This window comes from Dipodomys spectabilis, unplaced genomic scaffold, assembly GCF_019054845.1.
Source record: "Dipodomys spectabilis isolate Male_0828 unplaced genomic scaffold, ASM1905484v1 ptg000108l, whole genome shotgun sequence".
Classification (NCBI taxonomy): Eukaryota; Metazoa; Chordata; class Mammalia; order Rodentia; family Heteromyidae; genus Dipodomys; species Dipodomys spectabilis.
The window spans coordinates 10,922,255-10,936,994 of NW_024870785.1; the positions used below are offsets into that span (position 1 = coordinate 10,922,255).

Below are 14,740 nucleotides of genomic sequence, written 5' to 3' on the forward strand. Positions count from 1 at the left end.
CCTCCAGTTTAGCATTTTTCTGATTAATTGGAGATGGACTCTAAAACACTTTTCTGCCTTGGCTATCTTCAGTGGAACTGAGATCCTTTGGAACTCAGACTCTTGAGTAGCTAGAATTACAAGCATGAGCCACTACTGATCAATTTTGTTGTTGTTGTTGTTGTTGTTGTCAGTGGTAGGGCTTGGGTTTGGGCGCTGTCCCTCAGCTCTTCAGCTCAAGGCTAGCTCTCTACCACTTGAGCCACAGCACTACTTCCCGTTTTCTGGTGGTTTATTGGAGATAAGAGTCTCATGGACTTTCCTGCCCGGGCTGGCTTTGAACTGTGATCATCAGATCTCAGCCTCCTGAGTAGTTAGGATTACAGGCATAAGCCACCAGCACCTGGCATAGTGATGAAATTTTAATCTCCAAGTATTTTCTTTAATTTCTAGGCTTTTGCAGATATGTTGAAAGTGAACAAAACTTTGAAGAGCTTAAATATGGAGTCCAACTTCATTACTGCAGCCGGAGTTCTAGCACTGATTGATGCTTTAAAGGAAAATGAGACTCTGGCAGAGCTTAAGATCGACAATCAGGTCAGTATTCTACAACAATGTAGAGGAAGCAGTAGCTTCCCCCTCTGCCCCCATCCCCAGTCTAGGGCTCAAGCCCCAGGATGGCTGTGGGAACGGTTGTCAGGGCAACTCTTTTTTTGGAGGGGGGAGGGGGTTTGGTTGTGGGGCCTGATCTCTGAGCCTGGACACTGTCCTTCAGCTCAAGGCTAGCGCTCTACTACTTGAGCCACAGTGCCACTTCCAGCTTTTTTCTTTTTGCTTATGTGGTGCTAAGGAATCGAATTCAGGGCCTCAGGCATGCAAGGCAAGCGCTCTACCACTGAGCCACCTTCCCAGCCCTAGAGCAACTCTTTAACTCTGCAAGTTTGTTGTTTTGTGGTACTTGAGATTGAACCCCACACTTGCCAAGCAAGTACTCTTCTTCTTGGGGCTAGGAAGGTGGCTCAGTGGTAGAGCACTTGCCTTGCATGAAAGAGGCCCCGGGTTCGATTCCCCAGCACCACATAAGCAAAAAGAAAAAAAAAAGCCGGAAGTGGCACTGTGGCTTAAGTAGTAGAGTGCTAGCCTTGAGCTGAGGGACAGCACCTAGGCCCAGAGTTCATGCTCCAAGACCAGACCCAAAAAAAAAAGTACTCTTCTTGAGCCATGCCTTCAGCCTAAAAGCATGTTTTTTATGTATGTTTTAGAAATTGAGAAAATTTAGAGTACAATGAAATCAGCACATGCCTGAATATCTTACCCTTGATTGACCTAAAAGCAGTTTACTTCTAGTTTGTAAATACTATTTGTTATTTCTTACTCTTGCAGAGGCAGCAGTTGGGAACAGCTGTAGAGTTAGAGATGGCCAAGATGCTGGAGGAAAATACAAATATCCTTAAATTTGGGTATCAGTTTACACAGCAGGGACCTCGAACCAGGGCGGCTAACGCTATAACAAAAAACAATGACTTAGGTAAGACATCTGCAGGGTCACATTGAGTTTTTCAACTTATCGTTTGCTAAATTGTATACTGGAGAAGTGTCTCTTACTTTTAAAAAAAGCAAGTTTTAATTTCGAGAAATTACTCCTTTGTTTCCAGAATCTGCATTCCCTTTTTTACTGATTGAACTACAGTTCAGCCAGGTTGAAGCAATTATCAGATCTCATGATAAGCTAACTTCCTGTGACAAAAAAAAAAAAAAGGAATTTCATAGCTTTCTGTGACATTTTCTGTCCCTTTCTTACTCTTGTTATAAATATGCTCTTCAAGCTTTGGAGTCCACAGCGACAGACATGAAACTAAAGAATTGTCTCAGCAAGACAAATTTGCTTCTGTGCAGAAGGATGTGCCATCAGCAGAAAATCTGGCACGCACACAGAGCAGGTCATCTGCTCCAGTATTTATTCCTAATGCAGCAGACCTTGCCCCTCTGCTCAGGTTGATTGAGCTCAGGTTTGAACAGTATGGGTGTGTTTTAAAGTTGCTGGAGCAGAAAAAATAAGCCAGGTCACTGTGTCTGCACTTTTGGTTTTTCTTCCCATTTGAGCCTCTGTGTCCTCATTGGTTTAACTGGCTATGAATAGAGAGATCCATAAGATTACAGTGCCATCATCTTTATCACTCAGCCTACCCACTTTAAGTTCTATTTTATTTTGTAAATTAGTCATTGACTTAATTTTTTTGTGGGGGGTGGTGCTGGTCCTGGGCTCAAACTCTGGGCCTGGGTGCTCTCCCTGAGCTTTTGTGCTCAAAGCTAGCGCTCTGCCATTTGAGCCACAGCCTGTACTTCCAACCTTGTAACCTTTTTGAGGCAAAGGATCTTGTCCAGCTATTGAATCTATACCTTTTAAATCATGCTTAACAAATAGGTACGTAATAAAAATACATGAAGTGGGCTGGCGATGTAGCTCAGTGATCAGATAGCACCACAAACAAATTAAGGAGTTGGGAGTGCCATGGAAAGAGGCTGAGATGTGAAAGGCAGCTGATGAAGCCAAGGATGCTGAGAGCTGGCACTCACAGCATTAGGCTGGGTCAGAGACTAGCTTCATAAATACTCATGGCTAGAATAAATGCAGAATGGAAACATTACATCAGCAGATTAAGAGGTTGAGTTGGCAGAAGACCCTAGAAGTACATGATAAAGAACTTATATGTCTTTGGTCATTATGTAGGGGACATGTGAGAACTATTATTGCCTCAGGATTAAGAAACTTTTGGTTTTTTTTTTTTTTTTTTGGTCACAGGAAATTAGCTTATCATGAGACCTAATCATTGCTTCAACCTGGCTACAACCAGTCTACAAAGAGTTTAGTTAGGACTTACAGTTGACTTTAAAATGTCAGAGCTTGCCTGGCCCTATGACTCAGCCTGTAATCCTAGCTACTCAGGAAGCTGAGATCTGAGGATCACGGTTCAAAGCCAGCCCAGGCAGAGAAGACTGTGAGACTCTTATCTCCAATTAACCACCTGAAAAACGGAAGTGGCTCTGTGGCTCAAGTGGTAGAGTGCTTGCCTTGCGCTAAAGAGCACAGGGACAGCACCCAGGCCCAGAGTTCAAGCCCCACAACTGACAAACAAAAAAGTCAAATCTTACAGGCCTATCACATAGCGGATGAGCTGTTATGTACCTCACTGGGAGGTCACAAGGGCCCAAGGTGAGACAGAGTCAGAAATGGCTCTGCCCATTACCCTCTTCCTGTGCAGCAAGCTCCCTGTCCTCCGCTCTCAGCCTGATGAATTTTCACACTATCCTGTGATCTCTGCCCGTAGATAAAACAGAAAACCTGAATGTCCTGTCTCTCAGCAGCCTGTTATTTTGTAACTCAAAAGAGCTAGCAAGGCCAGGTGTCGGTGGCTCACACCTGTAATCCTAGCTACTCAGGAGGCTGAGATCTAAGGATCTCGGTTCAAAGCCAGCCCGGGCAAGAAAGTCCATGAGACTCTTATTTCCAATAAACCACTAGAAAACCAGAAGTGGCGCTGTGGCTCAAGCAGTAGAGCGCTCGCCTTGAGCTGAAGAGTATAGGGACAGTGCCCAAGCCCAGAGTTCAAGCCCCATGACCCAACCAAAAAAAAAAAAAAAGATCTAGCAAGGAACAAGACCTGAAGCTTTAACAGAATCTCTTGAGCATCAGGTTTTTCTTCAGCTTACAAATGGGTCTAAAGCCAATCTTTGGTTTTCTGATTATCCTAAATACTTTCCCTCTCTCATTGTTTTTTTGGTTTCATTTCCTCATCATCTCTCTACCTAACAAGTACAGAAGAGAGGTTATGTGGTATACATGCAGTATTCAACTGAACTTTGGGCCTGTACTAGTTATTATTTTTGCAGTAACTACAGAATCAGTTTGTACGCCTTTTTTGTTTGTGTCCTATAAATCTTCCTTATAACATTTTTTTTTTTTTGTCAGTCATGGTGCCTTGAACTCTGGACCTGGGTGCTGTCCCTCAGCTCTTCACCTCAAGGAGAGCACCCTACCACTTGCCACAGCGCCACTTCTGGTTTTCTGGTGATTTATTGGAGATAAGAGTCTCACAGACTTTCCTGCCCAGGCTGGCTTTGAACATCAATTCTCAGCTCTCAGCCTCCTGGAGTAGCTAGGATTACAGGCCTGAGCCACGCCCACTTGGTAGAACATATTTTTATAACAGGCATTTTAACACTTGAATGGCCTGCCTAAAGCGTTGAACCTGGCTCTAAAGACTTGTCTGAAATTTTTCTTTCAGATATTCCTGTGTTGTTGTACACACATGCTTTTTATTTGGAGGCTAGGCTCCTTTGATTTTTAATCACCACCCCCTGTCTTCAACTCAGGGCCTGCACACTGTTCTTAAGTTTTTTTTTTTTCACTCAAGGCTATGCTGTACCACTTTTGAGCCACATTGCCACTTCTGGTTTTTTGGTGGTTAAGTGGAGATAAGACTGTCACAGGTTTGAGGCTGGGAAGGTGGCTCAGTGGAAGAGTGCTTGCCTCACCTGAATGAGGCCCTGGATTCAATTCCTTAATACCACACAAACAGAAAAAGCCAGAAGTGGCGCTGTGGCTCAAGTGGTAGAGCACTAGCCTTGAGTTGACGAGATCTCAGCTTCCTGAGTTGCTAGGCCTACAGGCCTACAGGATTACGGTGCCTGGCTGGCCTGTCATCTTTTGGGTGTGAGAAAGCCCAATGCAGCTACAAAACCAGAAGTGGCGCTGTGGCTCAAGTAGTAGAGCGCTCACCTTGAGCTGAAGAGCTGAGGGACAGTGCCCAGGCCCAGAGTTCAGGCCCACAACTGACAACAAAATAAAATAAAGGGGCTGGGAAGGTGGCTCAGTGGTAGAGCGCTTGCCTTGCATGCATAAGGCCCTGGGTTCGATTCCTCAGCACCACATAAGCAAAAAAGAAAAAAGCTGGAAGTGGCGCTGTGGCTCAAGTGGTAGAGCGCTAGCCTTGAGCTGAAGAGCTGAGGGACAGCACCCAGGCCCAGAGTTCAGGCCCCATCACCGGACCCAAAAAAAAAAAAAAATAAAATAAAAATAATAAAAAAACGCATTTCATTTTGTAAAACTTGAACTGGATGATACAGAAACGTGTGCGTTACCATAGTAAAAACAAATAGGGATTTCTAACGTGCTTACTTTTATGTCTTCACAGTACGTAAGAGGAGAGTTGAAGGAGACCCACAGTGAGTCCAGCAACATCTAACGTTGGGAAGCCTACAGAAGATCACCAAGTGTTGGTGACATCTGATATGAAAGTGTCCTGGGTATAAGGGAAAAAGACTGGAAACACTTTGTTTAGCTATATTCATTATTTTCCTTGTGTAAGTTGTTATCAGTTTCCAATTGTAAAATTGGTAGTAGGTGATATTTTATATTTTATATTTGAAGCATTTCCACTTTCTACTAATACCAGTTTTTAATGTAGTCCTGTTGAATGGTTTATTATGAGTCTTGGGGGGGAAAGGTAATTGTAAAAAAATTTTTAGAACCATTTATGTAAGCCTAATTTGACCATTTTGAGGACCAAATCTTTTTCTAATCAAAAAATGGACGTTTCTGATTCAAAATCACTATTGTTCTTTATAGGTATAAGGCACTGAGGCTTTCATCATTCCATAGTTTGTAGTCTTTTCTATTTTTTTTTTTAAGAATACATGAACTTGAGAAAGGTGGGTGGTTTTTTTCCCTAATCAAGGGAACAAAATGCCAGGATTTAAAAACAGATGGTTTAAAACCTGCTGGTGTGATCAGGAGCCAAAGTGGATGTCCAAGTAGAGATGGCTTTCAGTGCATCACAGGAGATGGCCTACCATCTGCGCAGCACAGAGCTCTAGGCTTTTATAGTCATCCACTCTGACAGTTAAATGTAATTGTCTTAAGTTTATCAGTTTTTCTTTCTGATGTGGGTATTAGTGAATTTTGTAGAAGCTAATGGTAAAAGGTAGAAAAACTGTATTCTCCCTTAAAAGAAGTCATTCTGAGCCAGGTGCCGGTAGCTCATGCCTGTAATTCTAGCTACTCAAGAGGCTGAGATCTGAGGATCACGATTTGAAGCTAGCCTAGGCAAGAAAATTGAATAAAAGTAGCTCTAATTAACCACCAACAAGTTGAAATGAAGCTGTGGCTCAAGTGGTAAATTACTTAACCTTGAGCAGAAGCTGATCAGGGATGGTGCTCAGGCCCTGTGTTCAAGCCCCATTGCCTGGACACACACACACAAAAAATGGTACAGTTATTTACTGTCAAAGGAAAAAGGATGTGTGCTGTTGAACAGCTCAAATGAAAGATAACCTGATGGAGTGTTCAGTGTGAGCAACTTGAAAAATGGCCACTGAGACTGAGGCATACTGGAAGGGAAAGCCTGGCATGTTGGTAACCTACTCAGTATTTCACAATATGTGAAGAATAAGAAGTTCATCTGTGCAGAGCAGAATTGCGTGAACAGTATTTCAGCCCCCCCCCCCCCACTGCACAATGTCCGGCCCGCCGTGAAAGCTGCTTAGGAATTGGAGTTTAGTAGGTACTTCTTTCCTTCTTGCACTTTTTTACTCATATTGTGTAAGAATCACGATCACAAAGTGGTCCTTTTCACCCGAGTATTACCTGCAGTGAATGCTTGAGCAGTGCACTGTGGCAGGAGGGTCAGGAGGATGGCGCATGTGTGCCATGTGGATAGACAACCAGCATCTGTATTGGTGCCCTGTCTCAGGGCAGCACTGCATCAGGAGACAGCAGAAGCACCGAGGCATTTGCAGCTAGACAAGGAGGAAAAGGGTCCATTAACCCTGTCCTGAGAAGCTCAGATTTGGCACCCTTCACACAAACATTTCTGTGTAGGATGAGATAGTCCACTATTAATTAAAAAAACAAACAAACAAAAAACAGTTTGAAATAGAAAAGCAAGATGTCTGTTTTCTTGGCTTCTGCCAGACAATTTATCTCAGGATCTAGGCAGGCTTCCTGTGTGCTATGGTAATAAGCCTTCTTAGCAGGCCAAGCCTCCCTCCTAAGAACTGTGGTGTTTGCTTTTGTTTTTTTTTTTTTTTAAATCAGTATGCAGAGTTTTAAAAGAGCCAAAGAAAGCTTTGCGCTATTGCCTTTTAGTTAAAGGACACTGTTTTGTTTACTTGTTTATTGAGTTACTAAGGCTTTACCTGCTTGCTTTCTTGTCTCCCTGCCTGCCTGTATTCCATTTCTCTCCCTCTTCCCCTTCCTCTGTTTTATTTTTCTATGCAGCTTTTGAATTGTACTTGGTTTCAGAGATTGCATAGTTCCAGCAAGGTTTGGAGTCAGGCTCAGGGCAGGCATCTAAGAACTGGTCACTTAAAAAGAGCCAGGTACTGGTGGCTCACAGCTGTAATCCTACTCAGGAGGCTGAGATCTGAAGATCGTGGTTTGAAGCCAGCCCCACCAGGAAAGTCCATGAGACTATTATCTCCAGTTAACCACCAGAAAACCTGAAGAACGTCTGTGGCTCAAAGTGGTAGAGCGCTATCCTTCAGTGAAAAAGCTTAGGGACAGTGCCTAGGCCCCTTAGTTCAAGCTCCATGATCACCTGACAAAAAAAGAGAAAAAAGATTAAAAACAGTATCTCTTCTTTCATCCAGGCCTCCTCATTTGCATTGCCCTGTAAGAATTGACAAGCTGTGTTCTCCTCCCATAATAGGGTGAGGGTGTGACCCTACCTAGGATTTTGTATCATACTTTATTCCCATATCTTTTTCACTTAGTAGTTATCAAACTATGAATAAGTTGAGTATTTTCCTTACACCACCATTCCAGTTCTGTGCTGCAGTGTATCACAGAACTGAAGAAAAGATTTCTATACAAGTAATTTTTAAACACGAACACTCAGCCAATAAGGAAGAACAGTAAAATTGCTCTTTACAATTCTGGTACCCCTTAAATATTTGTAACTTTCAGTATTTCTAAATTGCTCAAACTTGTTTATAATAGAATAAATAAGGTTTGAACGTTGTCTTAATTTTTAAACCAGAAGTTCTGTTTCTGTCTCTCTGACTCTTTCTCTCTCTTTTAAAACAGGATCTTAGCTATATTGCGCAGGCTAGACTTGAATTCATGATCCTCTTGCCTCAGTCTCCCAAGTGCTATGGTTACAGGCATGTGCTACTACAGCATTAAGCCAGAGATTTTCTTAAGCTTTGTAGTCCAAATTTAAGTTAAATTTAATCTAGTTATCTAAGAGAATAGTCTTTGTATTTTAATGGTTTTTTTAAAGACTGTTTTAATTATCCATTTTATAAAATTGTATGGTCATCAAGATTACTAATTCTAGAACATCTACATGAAATTGTACACATTATAAACTCAGCATCAGTAGCTAATATTAGTACTATGAAAATAGACTTGGGTGCTTTATTCTTGAAGCTAAAGCCTACTAAAAGTCTAAAGAATGTTAAAAGTCTAAGAGACAACTTCTAAGGGTGCCTGTCATTTCAAAGACCAAATAAAAACTCTGTTACATTAGCAGATTATTGGTGATTTCAGCATGGTCATTAAATTGCAAAACTTCCCTCTCTGAGTAAAGTAATCTACATGCTTGCTTTGTGCAAGAGGTGCATTCTGGGAAGTGTACATGTGAATAGACCTTTGAAATTCTTTTCCAGTTGATCTATTCTCTAATGTATTTTCCTTTGAAAAGGGGACGGGGATCCCATGATAACATCAAATAAAATATTATTTTAAAAAGTTTTGATAAAATGCTAGTCTGTTTTAGTATTCATTACATTTAATCTTCGTTGCATTGAGATGAAAAAATTCAGGAACTTTTATAAAATCTTCCTGTTCCAAGCAACCTCACCTTCTCACTCACTATAAACTCAGAAGTGCAGTCACCTCCCAGCAGGATGAGAGTCCCATGTTTTGTCTAGAGTGCATCGCCACCATTCTCTGCAAGTTCATTACTGGTGGGCTTGCGCCCTCGCTCCTGAACAGTATTGACTGAAAACATGTGCCCAAGAGCTAAGCACATGGGAATACTGGACACAGCTAGTTTTACCGCAGGCAGCGTGGTTAGTTCTTGGATCCAAACATCTTTAGGACTGTCTTCAGTTCTCACAGATTCTTAAATGTTTCTAGATACCAAGCAAAGAACCTTCTCTAATTGCTTTTGTTTTTGTGTTTCTGTGTATCAGGGCTTGAACTCAAAGCTGGATCTCTACCACTTGAGCCACAGCTTCATTTCTAGTTTTTTGCTGGTTAACAGGAGATAAGAGTCTCATGGACTTTTCCTGCCTGGACTGGCTTCAAACTAGAGTCCTCAAATCCTGAGTGGCTAGGATTATAGGTATGAATCACCAGTTCCTGCTCACACTAAATATTTTTTAATAGAGAAAACACCATCCCCAGGTGAAAATTTTTTTATGTCACACTTCATTGGTCATTCTGTATGTCACATTGGTTTTTTTCTACTATAATTCATTTCCATAAATCCTTCCCTGTAAACATTGAACAACGGGAATGTTTTCTAATAAAGATTTGTAATGTTTTACTTTGCAGTGTTGTCAGTCAGAAGCACCAACCTTAGGGTTGGTACTAAGTTACTGTCAGCCATTACCATGTATTTGGAAAAGCCTTCATCACAGGAAGAATAAGAGTGAGGACAGCTGCTTTAGAGCGAGGTAAAAATAGATTATAATAGTTAAGAAATATCACCAGTCACCTTTGAAGTTCTTGCATTTTACTTAAGATAATCCATCAACATTCTTCTATACATAGCAGGTGCAGACTGCCGGTATGTTCTAATTGATGCAAAGCACATGATAAACTCAGACATAAGATTTTTGTGGTACAGGGTTTTTTGTTGTTGGGTTGGTTGGTTGTTTTTTTAGACAAGTGTCCTGGTTATGCCCAGGCTGGACTCCAACTCTTAGACTCACGTTAATCCTTCTGCCTCAGCCTCCAGAGTAGCTGGGACTACAGGTGTGTATCACCTTAGTGAAAGGTAAGTTATTTGACTCAGTTGTTTCAGATTTTTAGAATAGTCTGTAAAAGTTGTTTTTTTTTTTTATTTTTATTGTTTTTATAAAGGTGATATACCAGAGGGGTTACCATCAGGCAACGAGTACATTTCTTTTTTGGACAATGTCACTCCTTCCTTCATTCTCTCCTAGTTTTTCCCTTTAATCCCCACTCACAAGTTGTATAGTTCATTTTCAACATAGGGTCTAGTCAGTACCACTACTGTGTTTGTCCAACCTTTGTCCATTTTTGTGCCCTCCCTTACCTCTTCTAAAAGCGTTTTTAAAAACTGCACACCAATAGCATAAAAATCTTTGTAATATAAAATACACTTTTTTTTTCCAGTCTTTTGGGTTGTAATTATGCTTGAGTTACCTTATAATAATATAAGTATAAAAGCAACTTTTTTTTTTTTTTGCCAGTCGTAGGATTTGAACTCAGGGCCTGGGCACTGAGCTGCTTTTGCTGAAGGCTAGCACTCTACCACTTGAGTCACAGCACCACTTCTGGCTTTTTCTACTTATGTGGTACTGAGGAATTCAAACCCAGGGCTTCATGCATGCCAGGCAAGCACTCTACCATCAAGCCGCCTTCCCAGCCTTTATTGCTAGTGGTGGTGGTAGTGGTGGCAGCTGAGTGCCACCCTGAGATCTTTTGCTTAAGGCTAGTGCTCTGCCGCTTGGTGCCACAGCTCCACTTCCAGTTTTCTAGTGGTTAATTTCAAGTAAGAATCTCAGGCTTTTCTGCTCCGGCTGGCTTTAAATTATGGTTCTCAGATCTCAGCCTCCTGAGTATCTAGGATTATAGTTATGAGCTACCAGTGCCCAGCTAAAAGCAAAGAATTTTATAACCCTGATAAATAATAACATAGGCATGTAGAACTTAATGCTATATATGAGAATAAATCACTTCAAACTTCACTAAATATAGTATAGAGTTGTACTTTTCTATATACTGGTACTGGGGCTTAAACTCAGGACCTAGGGGCTGCCTGGTACATTTTTCTTTTTTGCTCAAGTATGGTACTCGTATCACTTGAGCCACACCTGTACTTTTTTGATGGTTAATTGGAGATAAGAGTCTCATAGACTTTTCCTGCCAGGGCTGGCTTCAAACCAGGATCCTTATATCACAGACATCCAGCATGACTATACTTTCAGAAGTGCCTGTCTTCCCTCCATCTTCAGGAATAGGCTTTGTAATTTCTTTTTCTTATTTTCTTTTTTGTTGGTCATGGGGCTTGAACTCTAGGCCTGGGCGCTATCCCTCAGCTCTTCAGCTCAAGGCGAGCACTCTACCACTTGAGCCACAGCACCACTTCTAGTTTTCTAGTGCTTTATTGGAGATAAGAGTTTCACGGACTTTACTGCCCAGGGTGGCTTTGAATTGTGATCCTCAGATCTCAGCCTCTTGAGTGTCTAGGATTACAGGCGTGAGCCACTGGCGCCCAGCGCTTTGCAATTTCTGTAAGTTACATTTTTCCTGCCTGTTATGGACCAACAATTTATACACCCTCAAATTTGTGTGTTGAAGCTTTGACAGTTTTTGGAGATGGGACCTTTGGAAAGTAGTCTGCATTACCCAAGATTCCCAAAGCGGAACCCTTGTGATGGGATTAGTGCCCTGTAGGAAGAGACAATGAGGACCATGACAAGGCGGCTGCCCACAAGCCAGGAAGGAAGCCTTTACCAGCTTGGGTTTCCTTCACAGCCTCCAGAAACACTAGAAGTAGGGCTGGGAAGGTGGCTTAGTGGTAGAGCGCTTGCCTTGCATGCCTGAGGCCCTGGGTTCGATTCCTCAGCACCACATAAGCAAAAAGAAAAAAGCCGGAAGTGGTGCTGTGGCTCAAGTGGTAGAGCGCTAGCCTTGAGCTGAAGAGCTGAGGGACAGCGCCCAGGCCCAGAGTTCAGGCCCCACGACCGGACCCCAAAAAAAAAACAAAACACTAAAAGTAGATTTCTGTTGTCTAAGCACCTGGTCAGATGTATTCAGTTACCCTGTTGAGCTGAATAAAATTGTCAGTAGCTGCCCTTTTTTTGTTGGTCCTAGGGCTTGAACTCTGTGGGCCTGGGTACTGTCTCTCAACTCTTGAGCTCAAAGCTAGCACTCTACCACTTGAGCCACAGCACCACTTCTGGTTTTCTGGTAGTTCATTAGAGGTAAGAATGTCATGGTCATTCCTGCCCAGGCGGCTTTGAACTGTGATCCTCAGATCTCAGCCTCCTGAGTAGCTAGGATTACAGGCGTGAGTCACTGTCGCCTGGCTAGCTGGCCATTTTTACTAATGAAAGTGATTCCCTATGGTTCAACCGAACATCAGTACTCAGTCTTGTCTAGCCATAAAATTGAATTGATATATAGAAAGAATCAGGGTCTTATGGGAGCTGGTCCTGCTGATAAACTAGAGAAATAATTTTTATAGAGCAAAACCATCTCTTCATTGTTCACGTATATCCATCAGCATAAAGAGTGCACTGGGTAATGGATTTGAGGAAACAGGACTAGCTGTCAAGTCATTTAGAAGTGTCAGATTTCTTAGGGGAATAAAGGAAGCTCACTGAAGTGTTTATTGTTCTGGTCTTGTGACGGTGCTGGTGACCTTTACAGACAGGGAGCGTGGATGTGTGGGAGGGAGGGAGGTGCGGTACACAACCCCATGGTGGATTTGAGTGGCAGGAGCTAGGTCTGGTGGGGAGAAGAGAGGATGCCTTTACATTACTCTCTGAAGAAGCCCAGTTAAAATTCTCAGTAGCAGGTCAAGGAGAAGAAAGGGAAGAGAGGAATGAAAAAACAGCCCATCATCATACAGAAAAAAATCTGACTTACATCTTCCTCTTTCATACTTTTACAGGACAACTACACCCCTGCTATTTGAAGTACCCAACAATAGGGGTGGCTAACCACATGTAGACCAAAATGTTTCCACCTTTGAATGTTATGCTTTTGGGGCCTAGAAATTTCCTAGGTATCCTGGGGCCTCCAGGCCAACCCCATGGGAAGTGAATCTCTGAGCTCACACTAAATGGTGCTAGGATCTCTCTGTGCTAAATGGACCTCTTAAATTCGCTTTCAGAGTCAAAATTAGTAATACAAAAATTGCAGCCATAAAGTTGTGCTGTAAAAGCATAAAAGAGGAAAATTGTAAATCAGGTTTTGGGGGGTATTTTTGGTATGATGAGAACATGGGTTGTCTTCCTTCATTCCTCTCTTCCTCCCTCCTCCCTCTTTTATCCACTACTGGCAGTTGAACTCCTGGCCTCATGTTAGATCACTTATTTTAACAGTAAAACATTTTTTTAAAACATAAACCTGTAATCCTAGCTATTCAGGAGGCTGAGACTGGAGGATCACAGTTTGATGCCAGCCTGGGCAGAAAGATCTATAAGACTCCACCCCCAAAATAACCAGCAAAAAGCCACGCTGGAGGATTGGCACAAGTGGAAGAACACCAACCAGGCAAGAGTACTTTCTTGTATGAACAGGTGGTTGTAATTGTCCTACAGTAGGGACTAATAGCCATCAAACATTTGGTTGCCTAAATGCAAGGATATGCTGGAAAGGAGAAAGAGTTGAGGTATTGTGGTGTAGATTTAGTAAGTCCTCCAGTATTACCCTACCCTGTTAGCTCTACTAAAAATTGGAAAACTCGACACCAGTGGCTTACATCTGTAATCTTAGCTACTCAGGAGGCTGAGATATGAAGGCAAAGGTTCCAAGTCAGCCTGGGCAGAAAAGTGCATAAGACTCTTTAACCACTAAAATGCAGAAAGTAGAGGTGTGGCTCAAGTGGTAGAGCTAAGGGAGAGTGCCTATATCTTGAGTTCAAGCCCTAGTGCCTGTACAAACATATACAGTATTAACCTGTCCTTGTCCAGAATTTGTAAGAAAACATGTAGTCTATAACTTACTTTGCTTCAAGCAAAAAGCAGTCAGATCTGTGCTCTGTTCAACTTCAAATATAACTGCCTCATGATTTTCCCAATCTGTTGCTACATTAGCCAGCAGAAGCCATTTTTCCACAATACTCAAAATTGGCAGGGCGCTGGTGGCTCATGCCTGTAATCCTAACTACTCAGAGGGCTGAGATTGGAGGATCACAGTTCAAAGCCAGCCCGAGCAGGAAAAGTCCGAGACTCTTATCTCTAATAAAACACTAGAAAACTGGAAGTGGCGCTGTGGCTCAAGTACGAGCTCGCCTTGAGCTGAGGAACAGCGCCCAGGCCAAGAGTTCAAGCCACATGACCAAAAAAAAAATTTGATAATGTCTGTCAACTAGCAGACAGAAGTAAGCTTTATAGTTTCTCACAGCAACCAGGCAGACATGTTAATCTTTGTGTCAGATCTCAGCTGCGAGTCTCAGTGTATATCCCAGATTCTGCCTTGAATGACACTGACCCCCAAATAAGGTCCTACATAGCAATCGTCATTCATCCAGGCCTTCTGTGGAGTGTTCAGCCCTCCTCAGGCATGGTCAGGAGCACCTCCTGTCGGACTTCACTATCTGGGCATTGCTTGATTTTTTTGCTTTTTAAAAAATTGTTATTATAAAAGTGATATACAGGGGGCTGGGAAGGTGGCTCAGTGGTAGAGCGCTTGCCTTGCATGCCTGAGGCCCTGGGTTTGATTCCTCAGCACCACATAAGCAAAAAGAAAAAAGCTGGAAGTGGCTCTGTGGCTCAAGTGGTAGAGCGCTAGCCTTGAGCTGAAGAGCTGAGGGACAGCGCCCAGGTCCAGAGT

General features: G+C 42.5%; 1 protein-coding gene across 3 annotated transcripts in view; it reads left to right on the forward strand.

Annotated features, from left to right (window-relative positions):
• The window catches only part of Tmod3 (tropomodulin 3), a 53,986-nt gene extending 48,505 nt beyond the window's left edge, over positions 1–5,481 (forward strand). For all 3 annotated transcript variants that reach the window (XM_042687613.1, XM_042687615.1, XM_042687616.1), the window contains exons 9-11: positions 433–576; positions 1,363–1,507; positions 5,175–5,481. In XM_042687613.1, coding sequence (XP_042543547.1) covers positions 433–576; positions 1,363–1,507; positions 5,175–5,209 — 324 coding nt within the window. In that variant the 3' untranslated portion in view covers positions 5,210–5,481. The remainder of the gene's footprint in view (positions 1–432; positions 577–1,362; positions 1,508–5,174) is intronic.
• Positions 5,482–14,740: the final 9,259 nt, after the last annotated feature.